We start from the raw sequence: 26,478 nt of genomic DNA on the forward strand, positions 1-26,478 counted from the left end.
GGAAGGAGCAAAATTTGTATTTATTTTTATTTCACCTTTATTTAACCAGGTAGGCTAGTTGAGAACAAGTACTCATTTGCAACTGCGACCTGGCCAAGATAAAGCAAAGCAGTTCGACACATACAACAACACAGAGTTACACATGGAATAAACAAACATACCGTCAATAATACAGAAGAAAAAGTCTATATACAGCATGGGCAAATGAGGTAGGATAAGGGAGGTAACGCAATAAATAGGCCATGGTGGCAAAGTAATTACAATATAGCAATTAAACACAGGAATGGTAGATGTGCAGAAGATGAATGTGTAAGTAGAGATACTGGGGTGCAAAGGAGCAAGATACATAAATAAATTGGATGGGCTATTTACAGATTGGCTATGTACAGGTGCAGTGATCTGTGAGCTGCTCTGACAGCTGGTGCTTAAAGCTAGTGAGGGAGATATGAGTCTCCAGCTTCAGTGATTTTTGCAGTTCGTTCACGTCTTTGGCAGCAGAGAACTGGAAGGAAAGGCGGCCAAAGGAAGAATTGGCTTTGGGGGTGACCAGTGAGATATACCTGCTGGAGCAGGAAAATGGAGGCGTGGTCTGATTTGCTGAAAGGAGGGTGGGGGAGGGCCTTGTATGAAAGCCGGAAGTTAGAGCAACAATGGTCCAGTTTTTTTTCAGCGCGAGTGCTACAGTCGATATGCCAATATAATTTAGGTCGTATCGGCTTGAGAGGGATATACATGGCTGTGACAATAACCGAAGAGAATTCTCTAGGGAGATAATAAGGTCGGCATTTGATTGTGAGGTATTCTAGGTCAGGTGAACAAAAGGACTTGAGCTCCTGTATGTTATTACAATTACACCATGAGTCGTTAATCATGAAATATACACCCCCGTGCTTCTTCTTCCCGGAGATATGTTAATTCCTGTCAGCACGATGCACTGAGAGAGTCATGTTTCCGTGAAACAGTATATGTTACAATCCCTGATGTCTCTCTGGAAAGCAACCCTTGCCCTGATCTCGTCAACTTTGTTGTCTAGGGACTGAACATTAGCGAGTAATATACTTGGAAGAAGTGGGTGGTGTGCGCACCTCCTAAGTCTCACTAGAAGACCGCTCTGAATTCCTCTCCTCTGGCGGCGTTGTTTTGGGTCGGCCTCTGGAATCAGTTCAAATGCCCTGGCTGGTGTGAACAAAGGATCCGCTTCGGGAAAGTCGTATTCCTGGTCGTAATGCTGGTGAGTTACCACCGCTCTGATATCCAATAGTTCTTCCCGGCTGTATGTAATAACACATAACATTTTCTGGGCTAACAATGTAAGAAATAATACATTAAAAAAGCAAAATACTGCAAAGTTTCCTAAGGACTAGAAGCGAGGTGGGCCTTTTTGTTGGCGCGTTCTTGGTCTCTTACGCTGAATCAGTGCTGGAAAATGCAACATTACCTGTTTATCTTTAGTTATACTGTTAAATACCTTTAAACATCCCAACTAGCCCACAGTGTTACCTGGAAACAGATATGGTAGTTGCTATGTAATAACACAGAATCTTTGCTGGAAAATGCATCACTAATTGTTTCTCTTTTGTTGTATCCCTTCCCCATTACAAATATAGCATAACAGTGACACATCCTTTTAAAGTAACAAAACATGGCTATGACATGACAAACAAAGCCCAGTTCACAATCAGGTTCTTTACTGTCAAAAATTATATGCACAAGATATGACTAAGGATTTCTATGGCAATTCAGTGACATGCTGTAACCCCAGCGGCGTGCGTACATTTTTCCAGTATTTTTTAAATATATTTATATATTTGTATTATTTAAGACATTGGATGCCATGTCCATTTAAAAAACGTTTTGTGATTTAAAATAAGTATGTACAACAACTGTAAATGATTATGTGTGCGTAAATGATCAGATGAAGAGTGCCAGTCCATGTTCCCTGGATCAACAGGTGACAACAAATACATCCAGTCAAATCACACAGTGCAATCGCAACAAAAGTGACATAGTATTCAAAGTGACATAGTAAAGGAATAAAATAAGTGACATTGTAAAAGTACACAAAAAAGAAGAAGAAAAAAAGACCTATAGGCATGTAGTATGGACATTGTTTGTGCATAGAGTGGAATAACTACAGTGCAGTAGCAGCATAGAATTATAATTAAAGTATATCTACATAGTGGAGTTAGGTGACATAACTATTGCATTGGTCCGTAAGACTAAAGTGGGCTGGTTTTGAGATAGGTGGTCGGAGACTTGATGTTGAATCCTCACTGCAGCGGATCCCTCTCCCCTGTGCACCGCCTTCTCCCGCATTCAATCGGACGCCCCTTTCAGGTAAAGGGTGACCTGAATCTGGACCCATCGTCCATGGCATCCCGGGTTGCAGGGTTCTTTCTAATGGCTCCTATACACAAAGAATGAACATTTAGTTACATTTCAATTGCACAAGGTCTTACGCAACGAGTTAAAAAAATTTACTTAAAAGTAACACATTTAATAATAACAAAACTTACTGTGAAGCATAGTCTTTAGAACAGGCCTTATCCCCTGCACCAGTCCAGGTTGTGGCGATGGCAAGCATGTTTGACATAATGCAATGTAGCATCTTCCACACTGTTGAATTCAGGTCCTTGACACCCTTTACTACTGTTTCATATAGTTAAAGACAACCAGTTGTAAACATAGCCTAGCCAGCTAGCTAGACACTGGTAGTTACAAACATCTATGTCACCATTTTAGCCAGGCAATAAGAGATTCTATGCAGCTACAAAAATACACAACATACAGATATTAGTAGAGTGATTTCCCATTTTGAAACAGATTTCAGTTAGCTAGATGGACAGTATGATGCATTTACCATTAATGCTAGCTATCTACGTTAGCTTTGAAAGCATGCTACACAAACTGTTGACTAGCCTAGCTAATGCTAAAGCTTAGTCTCTTACCTTTCGACCGAAGATTACTTTTATGGACTGGATGAGGCAACAAGGTTTCTCATCCTTGAGGCCATCTCGGAAAAACATCCGGTATCCATAATTTTTCTGCCTTTGTCTTTCATGAACGACCCTATAATTCAATATTTAGATATAGTTCTCTTTCGGGCCTGACATCATTAATAGTATTAATTATTAATAGCATTCTAGCTACATTATTAATAGCATTCTAGCTACATTATTAGCAGAGTTATGGCTGGATTAAGCTACCTCTTTACATTTATTTTATTTCAGCTTTATTTAACCAGGTAGGCCAGTTCCAATCTATGGCCGGCTTGAGTGAGTGAGTGAGAGAAAGAGAGCTACGTGCATGGCATTTTTTTCCGGAGAAGGCACAATCATGTGATCAGGTCTAATGAGGTTGCACAGTGAAAGAAGAAGGCTGGCCCAGGCCTACCAAGCGTTACCCAATGAGGTTGAAGGGTGGGCCCAATGGCTCAGTGCAAATTCCATGCACATGTACACACATCAGACAAAGAAAAAGACTAATGACGTGGTGCACATATCTGCAAATACAGTTGAAGTCGGAAGTTTAAATACACCTTAGCCAAATACATTTAAACTCAGTTTTTCACAACTCCTGACATTTAATCTTAGTAAAAATTCCCTGTCTTAGGTCAGTTAGGATCACCATTTTATTTTAAGAATGTGAAATGTCAGAATAATAGTAGAGAGAACGATTTATTTCAGCTTTTATTTCTTCACATTACCAGTGGGTCAGAAGTTTACATATACTCAATTAGTATTTGGTAGCATTGCCTTTAAATTGTTTAACTTGAGTCAAACGTTTCAGGTAGCCTTCCACAAGCTTCCCACAATAAGTTGGGTGAATTTTGGCCCATTCCTCCTGACAGAGCTGGTGTAACTGAGTCAGGTTTGTAGGCCTCCTTGCTCGCACTTTTTCAGTTCTGCCCACAATGTTTCTATAGGATTGAGGTCAGAGCTTTGTGATGGCCACTCCAATACCTTGACTTTGTTGTCCTTAGCCATTTTGCCACAACTTTGGAAGTATGCTTGAGGTCATTGTCCATTTGGATGACCCATTTGCAACCAAGCTTTAACTTCCTGACTGATGTCTTGAGATGTTGCTTCAATATATCCACATAATTTTCTTTCCTCATGATGCCATCTATTTTGTGAAGTGCACCAGTCCCTCCTGCAGCAAACACCCCCACAACATGATGCTGCCACCCCCCGTGCTTCATGGTTGGGATGGTGTTCTTCGGCTTGCAATCCTCCCCCTTTTTCCTCCAAACATAACGATAGTCATTATGGCCAAGCAGTTCTATTTTTGTTTCATCAGACCAGAGGACATTTCTCCAAAAAGTACGATCTTTGTCCCCATGTGTAGTTGTAAACCGTAGTCTGGCTTTTTTAATGGTTTTTGGAGCAGTGGCTTCTTCCTTGCTGAGCGGCCTTTCAGGTTATGACGATATAGGACTCGTTTTACTGTGGATATAGGTACTTTTGTACCTGTTTCCTCCAGCATCTTCACAGGGTCCTTTGCTGTTGTTCTGGGATTGATTTGCACTTTTCTTAACAAAGTACATTCATCTCTAGGCGAGAGAACGCCTCTCCTTCCTGAGCGGTATGACGGCAGCGTGGTCCCATGGTGTTTATACTTGCGAACTATTGTTTGTACAGATGAACGTGGTACCTTCAGGCGTTTGGAAATTGCTCCCAAGGATGAACCAGACTTGTGGAGGTCTATTATTTTTTTTCTGAGGTCTTGGCTGATTTCTTTTGATTTTCCCATGATGTCAAGCAAAGAGGCACTGAGTTTGAAGGTAGGCCTTGAAATACATCCACAGGTACACCTCCAATTGACTCTGCTGTCAATTAGCCTATCAGAAGCTTCTAAATCCATGACATCATTTTCTGGAATTTTCCAAGCTGTTTAAATGCACGGTCAACTTAGTGTATGTAAACTTCTGACCCACTGGAATTGTGATATTGTGAATTATAAGTTAATTAATCTGTCTGTAAACAATTATTGGGAAAATTACTTGTGTCACGCACAAAGTAGATATCCTAACCGACTTGCCAAAACTATAGTTTGTTAACAAGACATTTGTGGAGTGGTTGAAAAACTAGTTTTAATGACTCCAACATAAGTGTATGTACATTTTAGACTTCAACTGTATGTGACACCGTACGTGATTTTCGGGGACCACTTTTGGCGCATTTGCGCTACTTTCAGAAAAACTGTCAAAAAAGTTTCCAAAACTTCTGGTAACATCTCTTTAAATTAAAGATTGTCCTGTTCCCTTATTGAAATGCCACACTGTTCCCTGTGTGACTCTGTCTCTGTCTGTCTCAGTTCTGGATGTCTGCTCTGGCCATGACCATGCCTGTGCCCTGTGGAGCCTTCATGCCTGTCTTCGTCATTGGTAAGAATTGTGTGCGAATGTGTGTGTTTCAACAATAATGTTAACCCTGCGGATATGCTATTCAGTCTTGTGAGTGTCTGTGTACCAATATGTTACTCTCTCATTAACAACTTGTGTGTTTCAACAATAATGTTAACCCTGCGGATATGCTATTCAGTCTTGTGAGTGTCTGTGTACCAATATGTTACTCTCTCATTAACAACTTGTGTGTTTCAACAATAATGTTAACCCTGCGGATATGCTATTCAGTCTTGTGAGTGTCTGTGTACCAATATGTTACTCTCTCATTAACAACTTGTGTGTTTCAACAATAATGTTAACCCTGCGGATATGCTATTCAGTCTTGTGAGTGTCTGTGTACCAATATGTTACTCTCTCATTAACAACTTGTGTGTTTCAACAATAATGTTAACCCTGCGGATATGCTATTCAGTCTTGTGAGTGTCTGTGTACCAATATGTTACTCTCTCATTAACAACTTGTGTGTTTCAACAATAATGTTAACCCTGTGGATATGCTATTCAGTCTTGTGAGTGTCTGTGTAACAATATGTTACTCTCTCATTAACAACTTGTGTGTTTCAACAATAATGTTAACCCTGCGGATATGCTATTCAGTCTTGTGAGTGTCTGTGTACCAATATGTTACTCTCTCATTAACAACTTGTGTGTTTCAACATTAATGTTAACCCTGCGGATATGCTATTCAGTCTTGTGAGTGTCTGTGTACCAATATGTTACTCTCTCATTAACAACTTGTGTGTTTCAACAATAATGTTAACCCTGCGGATATGCTATTCAGTCTTGTGAGTGTCTGTGTACCAATATGTTACTCTCTCATTAACAACTTGTGTGTTTCAACAATAATGTTAACCCTGCGGATATGCTATTCAGTCTTGTGAGTGTCTGTGTAACAATATGTTACTCTCTCATTAACAACTTGTGTGTTTCAACAATAATGTTAACCCTGCGGATATGCTATTCAGTCTTGTGAGTGTCTGTGTACCAATATGTTACTTTCTGATTAACAATGTGTGTGTGTTTGTGTGTTCTAGGGGCAGCGTTTGGCCGTCTGGTCGGGGAGAGCATGGCCACCTGGTTCCCTGATGGCGTCCACTCTGATGGCACCATCTACCCCATAGAGCCAGGAGTGTACGCAGCCGTAGGTGAGTTACTGTAGAAATATAAACACAAAGACAAAGTTTGGTACTGTCGTGTCTTTGGCATCATTAAACTGAATATTAATCTTTATCAAAAATTCTCTGTAATTATTATTACGTGATTAAACTACTTAATCATGTAACTGTAATTAACTAGGAAGTCGGGGCACCAAGAAAAATATTCAGATTAAAAAGTTATAATTTTCCTAATATAACTTTCAGATATTTTAATATCTGATCACTTGGTCTGCTGATTAATGAATTATTCTTTACCTCACGTTAGTCTCATTCCAAACGTCGTAAATTGTTGGTTATCTGCACTAACCCAGTCTTCACTATGAGTCATCCATACATCAATTGTCTTAAAATCATTTATTTACTAACTAAGTACTCACAGAAATGCGTAACACAAACAAACAAAGTAGATATGGTTACAAAGAAATGATAGGGGAATGTGCCCTAGTGGGCTAAACCGGCATGGCGGCTTGTTAGACAGAGGGACTGATAAGGGCACGAAAGATAAGAGACACTACAAAGTTGATAATGATAACAATTGAAATGCTAATCCTTTGCACATGAACGCTCACTCATTCGGGAATAATTGCAATCAATATATATATTTATGCTCAGTGTGTCGTCGGGATCTCTGTTGAAAAGTTTGTTTCTGTTGGAGAGTTTGTCCGCCCTCTCTCTGTTGTGGTTAGAATGGATAGCTCAGAGTGACAGAATAGATGTTTTGGCGGTTGTCGGTCTTCGCGTTCAATGATACCGAATTCCTAGCTGCAGACTAGTAATTAAATCAAAGACTTGTTCTTATTCTGTCGGTATCGATGGTCTAAGAGTTTAACCACGTGGGATGGTTAAAAGATTCAGCAATCTACTTAAACCTTATTTCCCTCTATGATAGAGGTACTGGTCTCGTCTCAACCCTTAGCCCCCTCGTAATTGAGGTAAGCTCGGTCTTCGGTCTCAAACCTTGGCCCTCTCGTTATCGAGGTAAGCTGGTCTGGTGATAGAAAACCCAGGTGGGGGTTTTATTCGGAACATCGAAAAGGGCTGTCTCATGACGCCAGGTCCTGTCTGTGCCCCTGGGGGCGTGCCAATGACTTAGTGAAACTTTAAACAGAAATACAATTCTCTCACATTAACATCATTACATAGCATCCGTCATTTCACAAATGGTATCATCTTTACTCATTCATTTTGTACAACAATTAGATGTAAGCCTCATAACTGAGGCTATTATATAAACAGTGTTATGGTAATGTGGCCGTATTGTCTCTCATGAGTTTCACAAATTGTACCAAACGGACCAGTTCGTAGCTGGATTCTTCACCGATCTTTTATACATTCTCCAGAACATAAATATTTTTCGGACCTCCAGTTCTGTGAGGTGGAAGAAATTCCTTTGTACTCTCTATGAAAACTCACTCTCTCTCTATACTGTGGCCATGAGGAAGAATCTCCTCCAGGAATTTATGACCTACCTAACTGCAGCCTGGGTGTAGGAGAGAGAGAGAGAGAGATGGTGCAGAGGTAGGGGGATGGTGCTCGCTGTGTCCAAAGAGGGCAACGTCATGACAGTACAGATAGACAAGATTATCAATACCTATTCAAGACTAGACACAACTAGGCACCATTATTGTAACAATTAGGTAGTGCAAAGCCAGATAAAGCCAGAAAGCCCTTTATGTCACAGACAAAAACAATATGATGTCCCATTTGGTAAGATGCCTCTTAAAGGAAAACTCCACCAAAAACAATCTTTTGTTATTTGTTTCATTAGTCAATTGTTGACATAGTCCCAAATGTTTTGCTTGCCAGCAATCAAGTTTTCAAGATATGTAACTTTCAAAGTACAGAAATCAAATTGCATCATACGTGGATGATTTCTGTATTTTGAAAGTTTCAAATCTTGAAAACTTGATTGCTGACAAGCAAAACATTTGGGACTATATCAACAATTGACTAATGCAACAAATACCAAAAGATCGTTTTTGGGTTGAATTTTCCTTTAACGTTGTTGCTATGAGTGATTCTGTTAGCGTTGTTGTTGACTGTTGTGCTGATTATGCTGTTGTTCAGTGCTGGGGTTGATGTCATCTGTGTTTGTGTCTAATGGGTGCTGATGTTCACTCACCTCAGCTTTCTGTCTCTCTCTGATGAGCCCTCTTTCATTTCAGCATGGCTAGATTTGCCCTCTCTCTCTCTCTCTCTCTCTCTCTCTCTCTCTCTCTCTCTCTCTCTCTCTCTCTCTCTCTCTCTCTTTCTCTCAGTCACTCTCACTCCCTTTTTCTCACTCTCTCGCTCTCTTGCTCTCTCACGCCCTCTCTCCTCCCTCCTAATAAAGTTAGGAATAATCAACCTTCCCTCCCTCCCTTCTATCTCTGCACCCCCCCTCCCTCCCTTCTATCTCTGCACCCCCCCTCCCACCCACTCTCTCAACTCCTTATTTTTTCTCATTTTATCCACTCATCTCTTTTTCGCTTCAATAACGGTTCTTAATTTTTTTTAAATGTGTGAGGTACAATGTAATCTCAATCCAACACCTGTCTCTACCTACCGTCTCCTTCCCTCCCCTCTCATCCCTCCCTCCTCACTTTGTTGCTCCAGTATTATTGATGAAGGTTCAGTATAGAGTTGAGGTGATGAGAAGTATGATTACACTGATATTGCTTTTACTACTTTAGTCATGTCAATGGACAGTAACCTCAACCTTCATCTGTACCCATTCCCTGCTCTCCTTTCCTCTCCCCTTCTCTCCCGCCTCTCCTCTGTTCTTCCCTTCTCTTCTCCTCCTCTCCCCTGCTCCTCTTAGGTGCGGCGGCCCTGTCTGGAGCAGTCACTCACACAGTGTCGACGGCAGTTGTTGTGTTTGAGCTGACAGGTCAGATCAGCCACATCCTGCCGGTGATGATAGCGGTGATACTGGCCAACGCCGTGGCCCAGTCCCTCCAGCCCTCGCTATATGACTCCCTCATCATGATCAAGAAACTACCTTACCTCCCTGAGCTGGGATGGGGACACCACGAGTATGTAGGACTACACCTATCTGTCTATCTATCCCTGGAGCAAATTAGGGTTTAAGTGCCTTGCTCAAGGATAAATCAACCGATTTTTCATATTGTCAGCTCTGGTATTTGAAACAGCAAGCTTTCAGTTACTGGCCCATCACTCTAACCACTACGCTACCTGAGGGTTAACCTTTTGTGCCCATTTTCTAACAGTCATCACTCACAAGCTATGTTTCCATTAACAAGCTATGTTTCCATTAACAAGCTATGTTTCCATTAACTTGTCCAATTACTTTTGGTCGACATTTAGAAAGTTTGTATAGAAAATCGATGTGACAATTGCCTGCTACTGTGCATTTCCATTTAACTATCTTTTGTCCAAAAAACAGCTGGACGTGATGACGTCACACGTACAATTTTAAAAAAGTTTTTCACAAAAACCTAGTGTTGAATAATGAAGTGGTTGAAGTGTTTCCGTTACCCATTTAGACAAATTGCGCATGAATAAATTGGTGACTGCCTGTATGCCCTCCCACCTATCTGTTTCACGTCTCAGGTAGTCCGCGAACACCAGCATGGATAGAATGCATTAATTTACTAATATTTGCCATATTCTAATAATTCTCATGTCCCAACATATTGCCACGGTGAAACTTGCACTCCTATAGGCCTAGATCTGAAATAATTGGATGGTGAAACTTGCCAGCCAACCAGAAAAGCAAGGTGAAGCAATTCAGTCATTCTTGAGTCAGGACAATCCATGTCCTGCAAAGAAACATTATTTTTATAGTTGAACAATAGATTTTGCTAGCAGTATGCCTTTAGAATGAAATGTGGAGTGGAGTTTTATAGTTACGTGATGGCAAAACATGGCCCGCGTACCTTCAAAATGATTTGGACATTTTTATTTATTTATTAGAAAAACACAGATTCCATCATTTCTCGCAATAAAGAAAGTTTGGCAAAATAAAAATCCCCCCCTGTTGAACAGTTACAAATGTTGTCGATCTTTAGAACATTTCTTCTTTTGTGACATTGCTTTTGTCTAATAAACCTGAGTCAATGGAAACCTGTACTGACTGTATGGGTGGTGCTAATACCCCCTCCCTCTCTTCCACTCCTCCTCTCGTCCTTCAGGAAGTATAACATTTGTGTGGAGGACATCATGATCAGTGATGTGATGTACATCACCCTCAACTGCTGCTACAGAGACCTGCATGATGTACTGCTGTCCGGACACCTCAAGACCCTAGCCCTGCTCGAGTCCAGTGGTGAGACACACGCACACACCCACAAACACACACAAATACACACTCATCATTTACAGATGCAGACACATTATAGACACTACAGAACATTTTCAGTCAAATAAATGCTCCCCCACACACACATTCAAGTTATGTATTCTTATGCCAAGTCTGTTGTAATTGTGAAGCGATGCCAAAGCAATTAGCTGGGGCATTTAACCAAGATATAATAAACAAATTCCACACAAAAAGGCAATTATTTAAAACAAACAAACATACCCCCTCATACACACTGTACTGTATGCCACACACACACACACACACACACACACACACACACACACACACACACACACACACACACACACACACACACACACACACACACACACACACTCAGACTCCTGGCTGTTCTCAGTTACATCACTCACCATGTTGTTGTGATTCGTTAGGAGTCCCCTGCAGTCTGCACATTAACTACTGTTCTAAAATACATCTTCTCCTCTCCTCCATCCCATCTTCCCACTCTGTCCTCCCCCTCCTCTCTCACTCTAATCTCCTGGCCCCTCTCTCCATTTCTCCTCTCTTCCATCATTGTTCTTCTCCTCTGCCCATCATCTATGTCCTCTCTTCACCCCTCACTCCCTACTTACTTTTTCTCCCTCTCCACCTCTACCCCCTCGTCCCCCCCTCAGAGTCGATGATCCTGCTGGGTTCTATTGAGCGTGCCCAGCTCCAGGCCCTCCTGTCCCTACAGCTGGGCCGGCCACGGAGGCTGAAGTACCTGAGAGACCGGGCCACAGCTGATAAGCGCCTGTCGGTGGTCTCCCACCCAAGCAGCGAGGACCGCTCCACCATGGTCAACCAGGAGGTCCACTTCCAGGTCAATAAGGTAAAAGTACAAATACATCTGTATAAGATGTGGTGCATACGCTCACAGTCTTGAAGACTGGATCAGTGAAGGAGGGTAAGAGAACCTAGGCACTTTTCATAGTGAAAGGGGAAATAAAACTATATGAAATTCTTCTAGTCTCATGGTTGATATTGGCTGTATCTGTGAGAGAAAGAGTTTTAACAAGCCTTTACTGTCCCATCAGTAAGAGGCCAGGAGAGAGAGACAGACAGAGGGAGAGATAGAGTCCTGGGGCTCTGTTCACAAACACAAAAAGATCCCACAGAGCCCCAGGAGAGCAACACAATTAGACCCAACCAAATCATGAGAAAACAAAAAGAGAATTACTTGACACATTGGAAAGAATTAACAAAAAACAGAGCAAACTAGAATGCTATTTGGCCCTACACAGAGAGTACACAGTAGCAGAATACCTGACCACTGTGACTGACCCAAACTTAAGGAAAGCTTTGACTATGTACAGACTCAGTGAGCATAGCCTTGCAATTGAGAAAGCCGCCGTAGGCAGACCTGGTTCTCAAGAGAAAACAGGCTATGTGCACACTGCCCACAAAATGAGGTGGAAACTGAGCTGCACTTCCACTGGCAACCAGTGAAGAACAAACACCATTGTAAATACAACCCATATTTATGTTTATTTATTTTCCCCTTTGTACTTTAACCATTTGCACATCGTTACAACACTGTATATATACATAATATCAAATTTGTAATGTCTTTATTCTTTTGGAACTTCTATGAGTGTAAAGTTTACTATCTACTTCACTTCCTTTGGCAGTGTTAACATATGTTTCCAATGCCAATAAAGCCCCTAGAATTGAATTGAATTGAGACAGAGAGAGGGAGAGACAGACTGAGACAGAGAGAAACAAACAAACAGACAGAGAGAGAGACAGAGAACGAGAAACAGACAGATCGCCGCTCCAGAATCTCACATAAGTGTTCAATTGGGTTGAGATCTGGTGACTGAGACACGCACACACACACACACACACACACATACATACACACACACACACACACACACACACACACACACACACACACACACACACACACACACACACACACACACACACACACACACACACACACACACACACACACACACACACAAACACACCCTTTAAACCCCCTATGCTACTTTGAGACCTCTCTATCAAAGTCACTGAGATCTCTTCTAGTCATTGTAGACAAAATAATGGGCAATTGGGAATTTTTATATATGACCCTAAGTATGATGGGATGTTAATTGCTTAATTAACTCAGGAACCACACCTGTGTGGAAGCACCTGCTTTCAATATACTTTGTATCCCTCATTTACTCAAGTGTTTCCTTTATTTAGGCAACAGGTACAGCATGAACTGTACTATTGATTATATGTATTCAGAGTGTATTCATAGGTTGCACCATTGTGAATTGGTCGCGTCATGTCATTGTTATGAACGTTCTTCAGCCGTCCTCTGCCGCCCAGTCATTCTGGACAGAGGCTAACTATTATTTCATCAAAATTACACTATAGTGCCTAAAAATATGATGACATTGCTAAAGTAGTAAAATATTTAGTAGGAAACAACTTTATCAGCATTATCATGCTGTCAAATTTACTTTAGACAGATGCCAATGTTGTCATTAGCTTGCTAAGTTAATCAAAAATAGCTAGCAATGCTAACGCTAGCTAGCTACAATCCGGTGGCCTCTCAGTTAATCTGGCTACATCAAAATTATGACAAAATGTTTTCCTACTAATTATGTTCCTCCTTTTGAATGTCATAGTATTTCCAAGCCATTGGAATGCACTTTTGAGGAAATCTTCATTAGCGCTCATTGACAATGCATTGAGTAGAATGCTCAGTCGGGCATCAGACCCAAACAAGCGTTCAAAACAATATTGTGACGAAACATGCAACCCATGAATAGTAACGTGTGTGTGTGTGTGTGTGTGTGTGTGTGTGTGTGTGTGTGTGTGTGTGTGTGTGTGTGTGTGTGTGTGTGTGTGTGTGTGTGTGTGTGTGTGTGTGTGTGTGTGTGTGTGTGTGTGTGTGTGTGTGTGTGTGTGTGTGTGTATAGATCTCCACAGAGGAGTCTTCCCTCAGTTCCACTCCTACCCCCTCCATGAAGCCACTGAAGCCGGCCCTGAAGAGACCCTCTGTGGTGGACCGCCCTACTGAGATACCCATGCCTACAAGTAAGAGGAAACACACACAGAGGAACTTGTATTACCAACATCAATGGTCTCTATCTCTCCTTCCATGTCTCTCAAATAATTGTATTTAATTTATTTTTTATTCTGAAAGGGTCCTAAAATTCTAAATCAAATAGCTAAATGATCAATAGTATGACCTTCTTAAAACAATTCCATAAGTCAGTTTAGAACCCCCCTCAACTGCTTAGACTTTTGCAAATTATTAAACAACTAAGTACTTTTTGAATTACTTAGAGCTTCTTCAATAGTCTCTCTCTCTCCCTTTCTCAGGTCCACAGGACCACTCTGGCAGCACCTTGAAGAACCTCTTCCGTGCCAGACCTGATATAGAAGGCCTGGAGGTGAGACACCTGTCAGAAAACACACACACTCCTACCTCCTTTACAAACTCTCCCTCTTCTAGAAGTTCACCATCAATCACTCTCCGATACATAATCACTTCCTGTTCAATCTCTTTGAGTGACACCTCCAACTTAAGCCTCCACACCTCTACTTAGGTTAGGCATGACTCTATTTTTTGAGAGTTGGGGGAGCTTCAGAGTTGGGGGTGCATTTGCCCAGCGTGGCAGAGATGTTGTGTTAACGTTGTTCTTGTCTTTGGCCACTGGAAGAACAACAATGTCAACATCAACATAAAGGGCACTGCATCGAGCTCTGCGTCTCCTGAGTTTAGGAGGCCACCCAAGCGCATCAGGATATTCGTTGTGGTAAGAATGCTGGGAATGCCCAAGGAAACTGCCCAGCAACTGGTCAGCCATCCAATCAACCATTCGCCATCCGCTGCAGGGCTAATCCATGCCTGTGGACTTTGATCTGTGCCGAGCTGAGCCATGCCGATCTGTGCCATTGAGACAAATGTGTTGAACGCCCTCCTCCCTGTCTGTGAACTCTTACTGACCTCTGACACATAGTCATACTCTTCTGATTGGCTGTTAGGTAGTTTTAACTCTGACCTCATCGTCAGAATGCAAACTGATTGGTCAAGAAGTCAGTAGTGGTCGTGGAGAACTCGACCGCCTCTCTAGCTATGACACCCTAAACCCCAAAAGACTACAAACCGTGTCTATGTGGTCCAAACGTGGTCTTTCCATGGTCAGGGTGGTGGGGTTAAGCTGCGGGCAACTTAAGGGACGTCGCAGTTCAAGCAAAGCATGCTGCTACGCTGTCTATCATCAGCCATGTCATTAGAGGCGTCCAATCAGTGACCTTCTCCTGGTTTGTGGGTGGGGCCCGCCCCTCCACAGAACCAAACTCCTCCCCTTTTCATCTTCTATAGTTGTTCATACCACTTGCCATGAAACCATATGTCATACTGAAGATGGAAGGCTGGGTGGGGGTTGTGATGGGAGCGGGGGGGGGGGGGGGGGGGGGGGGGTTACCATGCATGTCTATCTATGGAGGACAACAGAAATCAGAAGAACATCCTGTTGGTAAGACGGGCAGTTCTTATCCTCCTGTTCAATGACAAAGCAATTACACTTACAACCACCAAGGAACCCATAATGCATGAGAGGAGGAATTATTTGAAGTATCTGGAAAATGACACCATAAACCATGATACACTGTCTAATTACCAACGCTGCTACGCTCAAACAGCCATTCATGTCTATCAATGAAACAACTGACCAATTCTGAATTAAGAATGATGATTACAACATATACAACATGATAACATTTTGTATTTACCCCACTGACAAAATATAAAATGGTAATTGTGTTATTCATAAATAGTCAAGAGAACAGCAATCTGGAAATTAAATAGTTCAAGGTTTTATGTCATTAAACATTGATTTTATTTCATATCCATAGACTATATGTATGACACATCCATATCATAAAAGCATCCATTCATCATATAGCTAGATTGTAGAAATAAAACCTTCAACCATTTATCGCTTGGTGTGTGTTTGCAGTGTAAGTGTGTTGATCTGTTTCCTGTCCCTCTCCTCTCAGGATGACTTCGATGTGGATGATGACATGACCATCAGAGAGGTGAGACCCTACAACACTTTCTCTCCCTCTTTCACCCTTTTCTCTCAGGATGTTTCAGTGCTGTCTGTCTATGCTACAGTGTATTTACTGGTTATCAGGGGAATAATTAGTCACTGTGTATGAATAGCCTCATCAAAGCTGGAATCTCTATGGGCATCTATTATCTCTGCACCAGGGATCACAGCCAGACACTGTAGCCACATAAAACAGGAAACCACCTAGGCTTAAAGGAAGTGGAGTTTGGATAGGGATTGAAATTAGGGTTGATGTTTGGGTAGGGATTGAAATTAGGGTTGATGTTTGGGTAGGGATTTAAATTAGGGTTGATGTTTGGGTAGGGATTGAAATTAGGGTTGATGTTTGGATAGGGATTGAAATTAGGGTTGATGTTTGGGTAGGGATTTAAATTAGGGTTGATGTTTGGGTAGGGATTGAAATTAGGGTTGATGTTTGGATAGGGATTGAAATTAGGGTTGATGTTTGGGTAGGGATTGAAATTAGGGTTGATGTTTGGGTAGGGATTTAAATTAGGGTTGATGTTTGGGTAGGGATTGAAATTAGGGTTGATGTTTGGGTAGGGATTGAAATTAGGGTTGATGTTTGGATAGGGATTGAAATTAGGGTTGATGTTTGGATAGGGATTGAAATTAGGGTTGATGTTTGGGTAGGGATTGAAATTAGGGTTGATGTTTGGATAGGGATTGAAATTAGGGTTGATGTTTGGGTAGGGATTGAAATTAGGGTTGATGTTTGGGTAGGGATTTAAATTAGCGTTGGGGTTTGGATAGGGATTGAAATTAGGGTTGATGTTTGGATAGGGATTGAAATTAGGGTTGATGTTTGGGTAGGGATTGAAATTAGGGTTGATGTTTGGGTAGGGATTTAAATTAGCGTTGGGGTTTGGATAGGGATTGAAATTAGGGTTGATGTTTGGGTAGGGATTGAAATTAGGGTTGATGTTTGGATAGGGATTGAAATTAGGGTTGATGTTTGGGTAGGGATTGAAATTAGGGTTGATGTTTGGGTAGGGATTTAAATTAGCGTTGGGGTTTGCAAAGTGATTTGGTTGGTATTAGGAATGATTGGATTTTAGATTAATGCAGGAATTATTGGTGGTACCTCAATTGAAATATTCAGAGATTTTTTCACTGCATTCCATAATCTATAATTCCTTTAATCTCACATTTCCGTTTCAACTGCTACCATGCTTATTATGCATATCACTCTCATATTTGCTCAACTATTAGCATTTAGATTTGCAGAAGCCTATATAGGTAACAATCACTGGAGTTTAATGTCTATTCCAAAAGGAATGATTTTGTCTTCTGAAATATTAATGAGTGACCCACAGAAAAACATTTTTCAACTGAAATACGATGTTTACCCATGATGTTGCACAACGATTGAAGCCAATAAATCATGGTTTTGGTCAAAGTATGATATATTTGGGCTTGAATAGACAAATCCGGAGAGCCCATTTCGTGCAAATCCTTGTGAATGCAGTATCTTTTCCTAAAATATGATAAAGAAATTATTTTCAGCCTACGTTTAATTTCAGCACTGGGTTTCATTTGAATGTTGCCAGCCACCAACATGACATTGTTTATTAATCAGAAACAGCTGCAAAGTTATTCCTCTTTGTGACTGAGATGAGCGAAACAGCCTTGTGTCCACTTGGCCGCCTGAGCCATGGACGGTGCAAATGTATGTTTTTTTCCCCCCAGAAAAAATGTACATAATCCATTGGATAATTTGTAAATTTTCACTTATTTTTGAGCTAGTCTGTATTAAAAATATACTGCATATATCTGACCGTTTTATTAAGGGTATAATTGCGTGATATGATAGCATTTTGCAAACCCGCTCCCCCCGTCGCCCCAAGATGAATGGTTTTGACCACTAAAGTTTTGCTTCACTAGACGCTCCACTGCTTTGATTGGTGTAAAGTTAGCTAGAAACCACAAGTGTCTATCCAGGTAATGAAAAGGCACCCGAAAAATAAAATGTATAGTTACACGTCATCTGCGGAGTACATGATCATGAGCAAAGTCATTGTAGCCTATCATTTCACGTCCCCTGTGAGCACGGGTTGATTTGGCTTTGCTGTACTGCAGCCTGCCAGCAGTCTACCTATCAAGGGTTGCACCGTGTCCATTACAATGTAGAAAACGCATATCAGCTATCTTTCAATGGTTATCCACATTACTGGAGCTTCATCTTATTCTTTCTAACTATCTTTATGGCGGATTCGTGGCCGCAATTTATGGACAATGCCAAAGGTTTGGCGATAACAATAGATGACGAAGTCAAAGATGACAGGGGTTTCCATCTGTGGCGAAGTTTTTCCTAAATCAATGCTTATGACAAATCCAGTTCCAGAACTAGCTATAGAGCCAGCTGGCTGATCTTTTGAATATTGTGTAGTTAAAAAAACAGCAACATATAACATTCGCTAGCTAAATATGGTTAGTTAGCATGTTAGCCAGCTACACAGACAGGTGTCAATGCCCTATTTGTTGATGTTAATCAACTCCATGTGGAAATTCCCACATCCAATTTGTGAATATGTACAAGTAGGCTTTGTCATTCTTTGGAGGTGGAACCTAAACATTGATTTCCTCTCTAGGACAGGAAATTAAGTTTAAATAGTGGTGGCAACTTCCTCGGGGGGGTCCTTTTAAGGAATTGAAAATATAAGCCATAGCCGTTCTTTCTCACCATGTGTAGTAGGGCTGTGACGATCATGGGATTTTGGATGATGATAACTGGCCAGCCAAATGACCGCTGTCACCGTAATAACCGTTCGAATAGCATTTAAAAAAATGTGTATTCTTTTTTATTTTTTTAAACACATTTTCTCCTCCGCTCTTGACTGCATGTGCTGCCATAGAAATAGAATGAAGAGAACAGGTGTCCCACCCATTCAAGTCAATGACAGCATAATGGGTGGACTGGCAGTCATAGCTAGCATATCCATAGGAGCTGTTAGGGTCTTATTTTTCAGAGTAAATAACTCACGGACACTAGAGAAGCTTTAACCAAGTTTAATCATTCCCAAAGGTTCTGTACAGCTGAAATCAGACAGCAAAACATTTCAGACATCACAGTTTATATACATCTTACTTAAGACACTCCTCTTCCTTACAGTTTATGGCTCCACAGGAAAGAAGGTAACCAGATAGCAACCCTGATTACTCCCTTAAGGGGAACTGACCTTATTCCTCACCTTCTGACCCACAGATATCCATCTGTTTTCCCTATATCAACACATAGCTCTCCTCTCCTCCATCGAATACATTCCAAAGCCTTCTGTCTTTCTTCAGAGAACCATTAACTTCTAACATCGTCTCTTTCATTTCCTATCATTCATTTACTACCTCAATGATCAAAGTTTAGCCGATTCCAACAGAGCAAAGCAGAAAGGAAAATATTTGCTCAAATATGTGCTGTGCTTTGTTGGTTCAGTATGAAAAAAGTATGAAAATGTATGCGCTCACTATCATAAGTCGCTAAATGACTAAAATGTAAATGTAATTCAACTCCACTAACGTTACAAAAAAATACTTTCCAGTGCATGAGCCACATCAGTTAACATCATTTGAATTAACATTCTGCATATATTACAAAGCAAATTATGGCATCACAATACCAGGTAGCCATTGTGAGTGCACCCATGACTTTACCTGTCAACTTGCCAGGGTTACAGGTTCCAAGCCTGTTCTATTCACCTATTTCTATATGTGCTGCCGCTGAATTGAAGTCATTCAGTCAGCTGTTTGTTAGGATTTGTATTTTTATTTTATCAATTTATTTATTACAGTTATGACAACTTTCTGTCCATGACGGTCTTCATCCATAACCGTCGGTTACATGGTTATACGGTAATTGTGCCAGCCCAATGTCTGAGTGGTTGAGTACTTCCATAATGTTTCTCTCCACTCTCCTCTTTATCCTCCTCGGGTTTGCAGATTGCAGAGTGGGAGGAGAACCAGCTTGACGAGCAGGTGAACTTCGACAACTGCATGATCGACCCCGCCCCCATCCAACTGGTGGAGAGCACCTCACTACATAAGGTCTGTGTCTGTCTGTCTGTCTGTCTGTTTATCTCCGTTATACTGCTCAGTACCCACTTTTCACTAAATAAATCCAGGATTATTTTGTAAAATGCGCTTTGTAGATGGATAGTCCAGTGTTATTGCTATTATAGCCACTGCAGTGCAAGCACACACACTCGCATTTGTGTGTGTTTTATGGAGACTGGTGTTTGTTCTCTTGCGTCTATCAGTCTGGGTAATGTGTATTCCATGCTGTTTTATGTGTTTGTTTCCTGGTACATTGTAATGGTTAACTCCCATTGCATTAAATATTTAAATAACAATAAGGTTATTCTATTTCCTGTGATTTGGGTTTAGGCTCAAGCTGCTGTCTGTGTGGTTCACTTGAGGTTCTAGTAGCCTACAGTATCAGTAGGGATGTTGTACCTTTCACAACAATCTAGCTCTGTGGTGCTCAAACACCCGATTAGGCTAATCAAGGTGATTACTTTTGATGACTTGCTGATTTACTTCATTAGTTGAATGAGGAAGGAACTTGCACACCATTCAGCTCTCCAGTGACCACTGAGCTGACTGTTCTAATGCGCTAACTGCTGTAGTTTAATAGCTGCTTTCAGATGTTTACTGTTTTGTGATTCAGAGGGGCCTCCATATGAATGTCAAAAAGGAATCTATGGTTCTAAGTGTTCTAGATGTTGGTTCTAAGTGTTCTAAATGTGGGTTCTAAGTGTATTGTTCTCTTGTCCCCAGACCCACACCATCTTCTCTCTGCTGGGGTTGGACCATGCCTACGTCACCAGCATTGGACGACTCATCGGAGTGGTGTCCCTCAAAGAGGTGAGTGATGCAGATCACCTGGGGTTGAGCACATCAACATGGCACTGTCCCATCATCATCATCATCGATTACAACATAACAACAGCCACCATTGTCATAGACCTCTCCATCATCATCATCTTTCTCACTGTCACAATCATCAGCATAATTGTCACCACCATCACACACATACCGTCAGTATCAATGACCTTCGCTCCTTCCGTGCCTTGTTATGTGACAGACAGCGAGACAAATGACTAGTTAATGTTCCTTGCAGTCTCTCCTCTTTCTGTCTCTTGTTCTTTCTATATTTGTCTCTCTCTCTCTCTCTCTCTCTCTCTCTCTCTCTCTCTCTCTCTCTCTCTCTCTCTCTCTCTCTCTCTCGCTCTCTCTCGCTCTCTCTCGCTCGCTCTCGCTCTCTTCACAAACAAAGCAGGCGGCGGCACTCTGTCTTTGTCAGTTGGCTGGAAAACAGGGGATTGTTGCTAAGCACAGTGTTGTTCCACTGGCTGACATTTAGGCCTTTTGTTTGGTGTTAAACAGCAGCGAGATGAGCCTCACCTCTCCTTGCCTCTCCTCTTCTCGCCCTCTCGTCTCCTCTCCTCTCTTTGCTTCTCCTCGCCTCACCTCCTCTCCTCGTCTCTGTCACACAGCACTGCTGCATTCAGCTCTCCTTATGCTTTCTAATAACTGGGGAGTGTGTGTATGTGTGTGTGTGTAAGTGAGAAACATGTCTGCCTAGAAACTGTTGTTTCCCAGATGTCTGTCATGGTTGGGGGAGGAGAGGGGTGGAGTATATGACGACGTCTGATTATGGCTATTGTTGGGGCCAATATATGTTGAGTTCAAAACAACATTGTTCATCATCTTTAATTTATTACCATGGTAGCATAGCCACACTCCCTATATTATCACCTAGAATCACCATAGCAACCGCCCTGTAATATTGCCATTGTTAAACATCACCATTCCACTTTGGTCTACACTTGCCTAAGACTGTCAATGGTTTATATATGCACTAGATGACTGACTAGGGGCGCCGTTTTGAAGCCACCGCGCCTCCATCTTGGCACTCCCCCACCGTTGTAAAAAATCTATTTTGGAAGCTATAGAAATGCCTTTATTAATTTAATTTTTTGTTTTGCCATGTTAATTCTATTACAGACACCTTAATGCATACTTTAAAAATATATTATGTAAGCTAAACATACAAATTAAAAAAATATATTAATTTGTATTTATTTTTTTAAGTACTGTTCCCATTAGGGTTGCAAAGGGAGGGTATATTATTGGAAACTACCAGTAAACTACCAGAATTCAGCATCTGTGAGAACTCCTTCAAGACTGTTGGAAAAGCATTCCAGGTTAAGCAGGTTGAGAGAATGCCAAGAGTGTGCAAAGCTGTCATCAAGGCAAAGGGTGGCTATTTGAAGAATCTCAAATATAAAATATTATTTGATTTGTTTAAAACATTTTTTGGTTACTACATGATTCCATATGTGTTATTTCCTAGTTTTGATGTCTTCACTATTATTCTACAATGTAGAAAATAATAAAAATAAAGAAAAACCCTTGAATGAGTAGGTGTTCTAAAACTTTTGACCTGTAGTGTACATCATGGATGGACGCTTCTCCCTGTTATGGATGCCATGGTTTCCCTTGGTTTGAAGATGTAATCCGGAGACAGGTGTTTTCTCCATCTCCTTAGCTATCATACTCTAATTCCACTGATTTCAAAACTTGGTCCTCCAGAAAGTGGAGAGCAACACTTATGCAGTTCTACTAAGCAATCCATATTTTTTTTAAACAGCGTTAGACAGGATTACCTACACATACTGACCAGCTCAAATAGACAGAAGTGTGCTATATGGCAGACCAATCCAAACTCATCTCTCGGGCATGTCCAGCCATCTCATTATCTCAGCCAATCATGGCTAGCGGGAAGGTTGCTTGCTTTTTCTGTGGCTTAACCAACTAGGCTCGTAATTTAACAATTTTATTCATGTTTTTCAAGTATAAATTACCAAAGTTACGATAGATTTTCTGTTAATTACAAGATTCCAGTAACTTTGGTAAATGACCGGTAGTTTTGCAACCCTGGTCCCCACTGCAACAAAGAATACTTAAATAGATGTAATTTTGTCCTTGAATTATTTCATTGAAATACTATAAAATTCCATTCATTCCTATGGAGGATTGCTCCTTCTGGGGAGTGCCAATATGGCTGGCCGGTGGCTTCAAAGTCTTTCATTGGCAAATACATAGCATCAGCAATCCAGGGTTTACACACATTATTAGTCACTGTACAGATTGAGCTGTCCTCTCTGATACTGAGCCTAATTTATACTCAATCCCAAATTGACTGGTACTCAATAACTGTGACCTGTAGTCCCTAAGTGTCAAAGTGTCCAGGCTAGGGGTTGGGTTTGGATTGGGCAAGTCGCTTCACCTTTGTTGACCCACTATTTCTTTGTCATTATCTCTATAGCTGCAGAAGGCCATCGAGGGCTCTGTGGCAGTGAAGGGGGTGAATGTGCGCCCCCCTCTGGCCAGTTTCCGGGACAGCGGCACCAGTGGCACCATTATGAACAACGAGAACAAAGCCAGAGATCTCCACAAGCTGTGGAACCGCCGAAAGTTGATGTCCCTCCCCCAGGAGCACCGAGCCTCCGACTCTGACGAGAAGTCCAAGTGAGGTGGACGGGGATAGGTTGACGGGGATGTGGACGGGGACGAGGATGAGGACAGGTGGACGGGGATGGGGACAGGTGACACAGGGATGGGGACAGGTGTGTTGGCGAGGAGTAGGAGGAGCGTTGACCCCCTCTAACTCAAAACCACAACCGATGCTGCAAACTCATGGCTTGGATCAATATTTAATTCTGGACTAGAGTTCTCTCCTCTTACTCCTCTCCTAACCTTCCTCTCCATCCCTCTCTCCTTTACCCCTCCTCCCGGTTGGCCTTTGGGCCCTACAGTTACTCAGCTCTTATAGAGGAGGGATGGATTCACCCTGCGCTTGGCCCAACCAGAACAGAAGAGATCTGGGTGTTAGGGAGGGGAGAGGAGAGGAGAGGAGAGGAGGGATGGGTTAAGGTGTCACTGCTTAACAAAGGTGGTCAGAGCAAAATGTATAGAATATGCGTGGTTTGACTATAAAAGGAATTGCATTTTCATACACATTTTGCAGACTTGGCTATTGGTCTGACTTTGAGAGGAAATTTAAAAAATAAAATCCTATGTGTAATACCCTCTCAGAAAATACAGTCTCAAACACACACGCACAAGTTTTAATAAGAGCCAGTCTGCACACAAGACAATGGAGTTTTCTCTAAAAATAGCTCTTTATAACCTTGAAGAGAAGAAGAAGGAGAGGGGGAAGAGGGAGAGTGAAAAAGGCTAAAATATGACAATATGAAAGTGTTTTCTGTTATCTAATCTGCTGCTTTAGGGTGTTTCTTCCCCCCCCCCAATAGAACCCAGGGTAGCTTTCTGGTTGGCCAACTTCACATCCCCACTCTATATGTTCACTATCCAGTAACACTACGGTGATCAGAGTAAGGTCAGACCCAGACCACATAGAACCAGTTTAAATAATGCTGACCAGTAGCCAACTGACTGAAACTAGATATCTGAACTAACTGACCAATGATCAAACACTACAGCCCATCCATACTGACCAATTAGAAGCCGTCAGCATTACCGATCGATGATCTATACATGACCAATGATAAAGCACTCCATTCCTACTACAGTATGAGTTATCAATAGTCCTACTGATATATAGAGCTGCCTAGAGGAGGTCTGGTTAGATGATTAAGAGTCTGACCTCTGTGATTTTGACTTATTCATGTATTTTCCTCATGACAGTCGCTGGCTTAATGTGCTGCATAGTTTCCTTAGTTATTTGAATGACTAAGGAAACCACTGCTTGGTGTTGATTTCTGCCAGCGATGTAAAGATGTCTGCTCACATATGCAAGCTCAGATGGTTGTGGTTTTACACATTCATATGCCTTATTCAGTGACACATTGAATAAAGTACACACACACACACAAGCACACACACACAGTATTGTACAACCTTGTTGAGATACACAATTCAGTCCTATTCAAAATCCTATTTTCCCTAACCTTAACCCTAACCCTAGCTCCAAACCCTAACCTTAACCCAAAAACCTAACCTTAAACCTAACCCTAGCTCCTAACCCTAGCCCAAATTCTAACTCTAACACTAATTCTGACCTTAACCCTAAACCCCCTAGAAATGGCATTTGACCTTGTGGGGACCAACATAATGTCCCCAGTTGGTCAAAAAATGTTTTGGACAATTCTTGTGAGGACTTCTTGTCCCCACAAGTATAGTTAGACACGTCCACACACACACATACACACACACTGACTGACATTTCTGCAACCTGGATGTGTTATTGCATAAATACGTTTTAATTTCAGTGGTGAGTTCTTGCCTTGTTCACCGCCACTGAAAAGAAAACACACACACACATTAACATCTTCACAGACTGACATGCAGAGAGATGCACACATATGATAAGTATGCTGTTGTGTATATCATTTTAATGGACAATATCATTATGATAATGGCTATTTTTTTTTATATGTTTTTATTCTTGTTTATTTTGTATCTTTTCTCATTGAATTAATTTTGATCTAGGTTTGATTGGCATCATTCATTCATTCAATGAGCTTTAATCATGGCTTATTTTGGGAAAGGGGCAGTGGTGTAAAGTACTTAAGTAAAAATACTTTAAAGTACTACTTAAGTAGTTGTTTTGGGTATCTGTACTTTACTATTTATATTTTACTTTTACTTCACTACATTCTTAAAGAAAATTATATACTTTTTACTCCATACATTTTCCCTGACACCCAAAAGTGCTCATTACATTTTGAATGGACACGAAAATTGTCTAATTCACACACTTATCAAGTGAACATTTCTGGTCATCCCTACTGTCTCTGATCTGGACTCACTAAACACAAATGCTTCGTTTGTAAATTAGGCCTGAGTGTTGAACTGTGCCCCTGGCTCCTTAAATGAAAAAAAACAAGAAAATGGTGCCGTCTGGTTTGGTTAATATAAGGAATTTGAAATGATTTATACTTTTGATACTTAAGTATATTTTAGCAATTACATTTACTTTTGATACTTAAGTATATTTAAAACCAAATATTTTTTTACTTTTACTCAGGTAGGACTTTACTGCGTGACTTTCACTTTTACTTGAGTCATTTTCTATTAAGGTATCTTTACTTTTACTCAAGTATGACAACTGGGTACTTTTTCCACCACTGGAATGGGGATGGGGCTTTTTGGGGAATGTGTGGATTTAAAACTTTGCTATAGGTTTACAGATTTAACATATTTAACATCATTGCTGTAATACATGATTGTTAATTTAAAATCTAACTGATCTACATTGCTATCTATCGAGTTGCTCTTCCTGCAACTCCTTTTTAGTTTTTGTTGCGTATTGCTCTTCCCTGTCTGATTGTTATAAAAAGGTCCAATGTTCAATGTTTTTCCAGCCTTGCAGCATGTACCCAACATTTCTACAATGTTTATATATGTAATTTGTATAATGCAAATAACACTATAAAGTAAGCAGAATGAGACCCACTACCTGAAGTAACAGGAACATTTAACCAACGTTTATAGAATGTTTAAA

At 41.1% G+C, this 26,478-nt stretch overlaps 1 protein-coding gene and 1 long non-coding RNA gene across 2 annotated transcripts in view; one reads left to right on the forward strand and one right to left on the reverse strand.

Annotated features, from left to right (window-relative positions):
• Window positions 1-23,510, forward strand: part of LOC120028475 (chloride channel protein 2-like) — a 63,146-nt gene extending 39,636 nt beyond the window's left edge. The window contains exons 13-24 of the mRNA XM_038973680.1: window positions 5,317-5,386; window positions 6,441-6,551; window positions 9,364-9,577; window positions 10,697-10,830; window positions 11,502-11,689; window positions 13,791-13,908; window positions 14,197-14,267; window positions 14,538-14,633; window positions 15,880-15,918; window positions 19,887-19,991; window positions 20,724-20,810; window positions 23,278-23,510. Of these exons, the coding sequence (XP_038829608.1) occupies window positions 5,317-5,386; window positions 6,441-6,551; window positions 9,364-9,577; window positions 10,697-10,830; window positions 11,502-11,689; window positions 13,791-13,908; window positions 14,197-14,267; window positions 14,538-14,633; window positions 15,880-15,918; window positions 19,887-19,991; window positions 20,724-20,810; window positions 23,278-23,484 (1,440 nt within the window). The 3' untranslated portion in view covers window positions 23,485-23,510. The remainder of the gene's footprint in view (window positions 1-5,316; window positions 5,387-6,440; window positions 6,552-9,363; window positions 9,578-10,696; window positions 10,831-11,501; window positions 11,690-13,790; window positions 13,909-14,196; window positions 14,268-14,537; window positions 14,634-15,879; window positions 15,919-19,886; window positions 19,992-20,723; window positions 20,811-23,277) is intronic.
• On the reverse strand, window positions 1,380-3,275 carry LOC120028766. The gene is made up of 3 exons (XR_005473529.1): window positions 2,949-3,275; window positions 2,517-2,649; window positions 1,380-2,407 (listed from the first exon to the last, which is right to left on the reverse strand). It is a non-coding gene; the product is annotated as an uncharacterized LOC120028766 (long non-coding RNA).
• Window positions 23,511-26,478: the final 2,968 nt, after the last annotated feature.

The sequence above is a fragment of the Salvelinus namaycush genome, chromosome 34 (genome assembly GCF_016432855.1).
Source record: "Salvelinus namaycush isolate Seneca chromosome 34, SaNama_1.0, whole genome shotgun sequence".
Classification (NCBI taxonomy): Eukaryota; Metazoa; Chordata; class Actinopteri; order Salmoniformes; family Salmonidae; genus Salvelinus; species Salvelinus namaycush.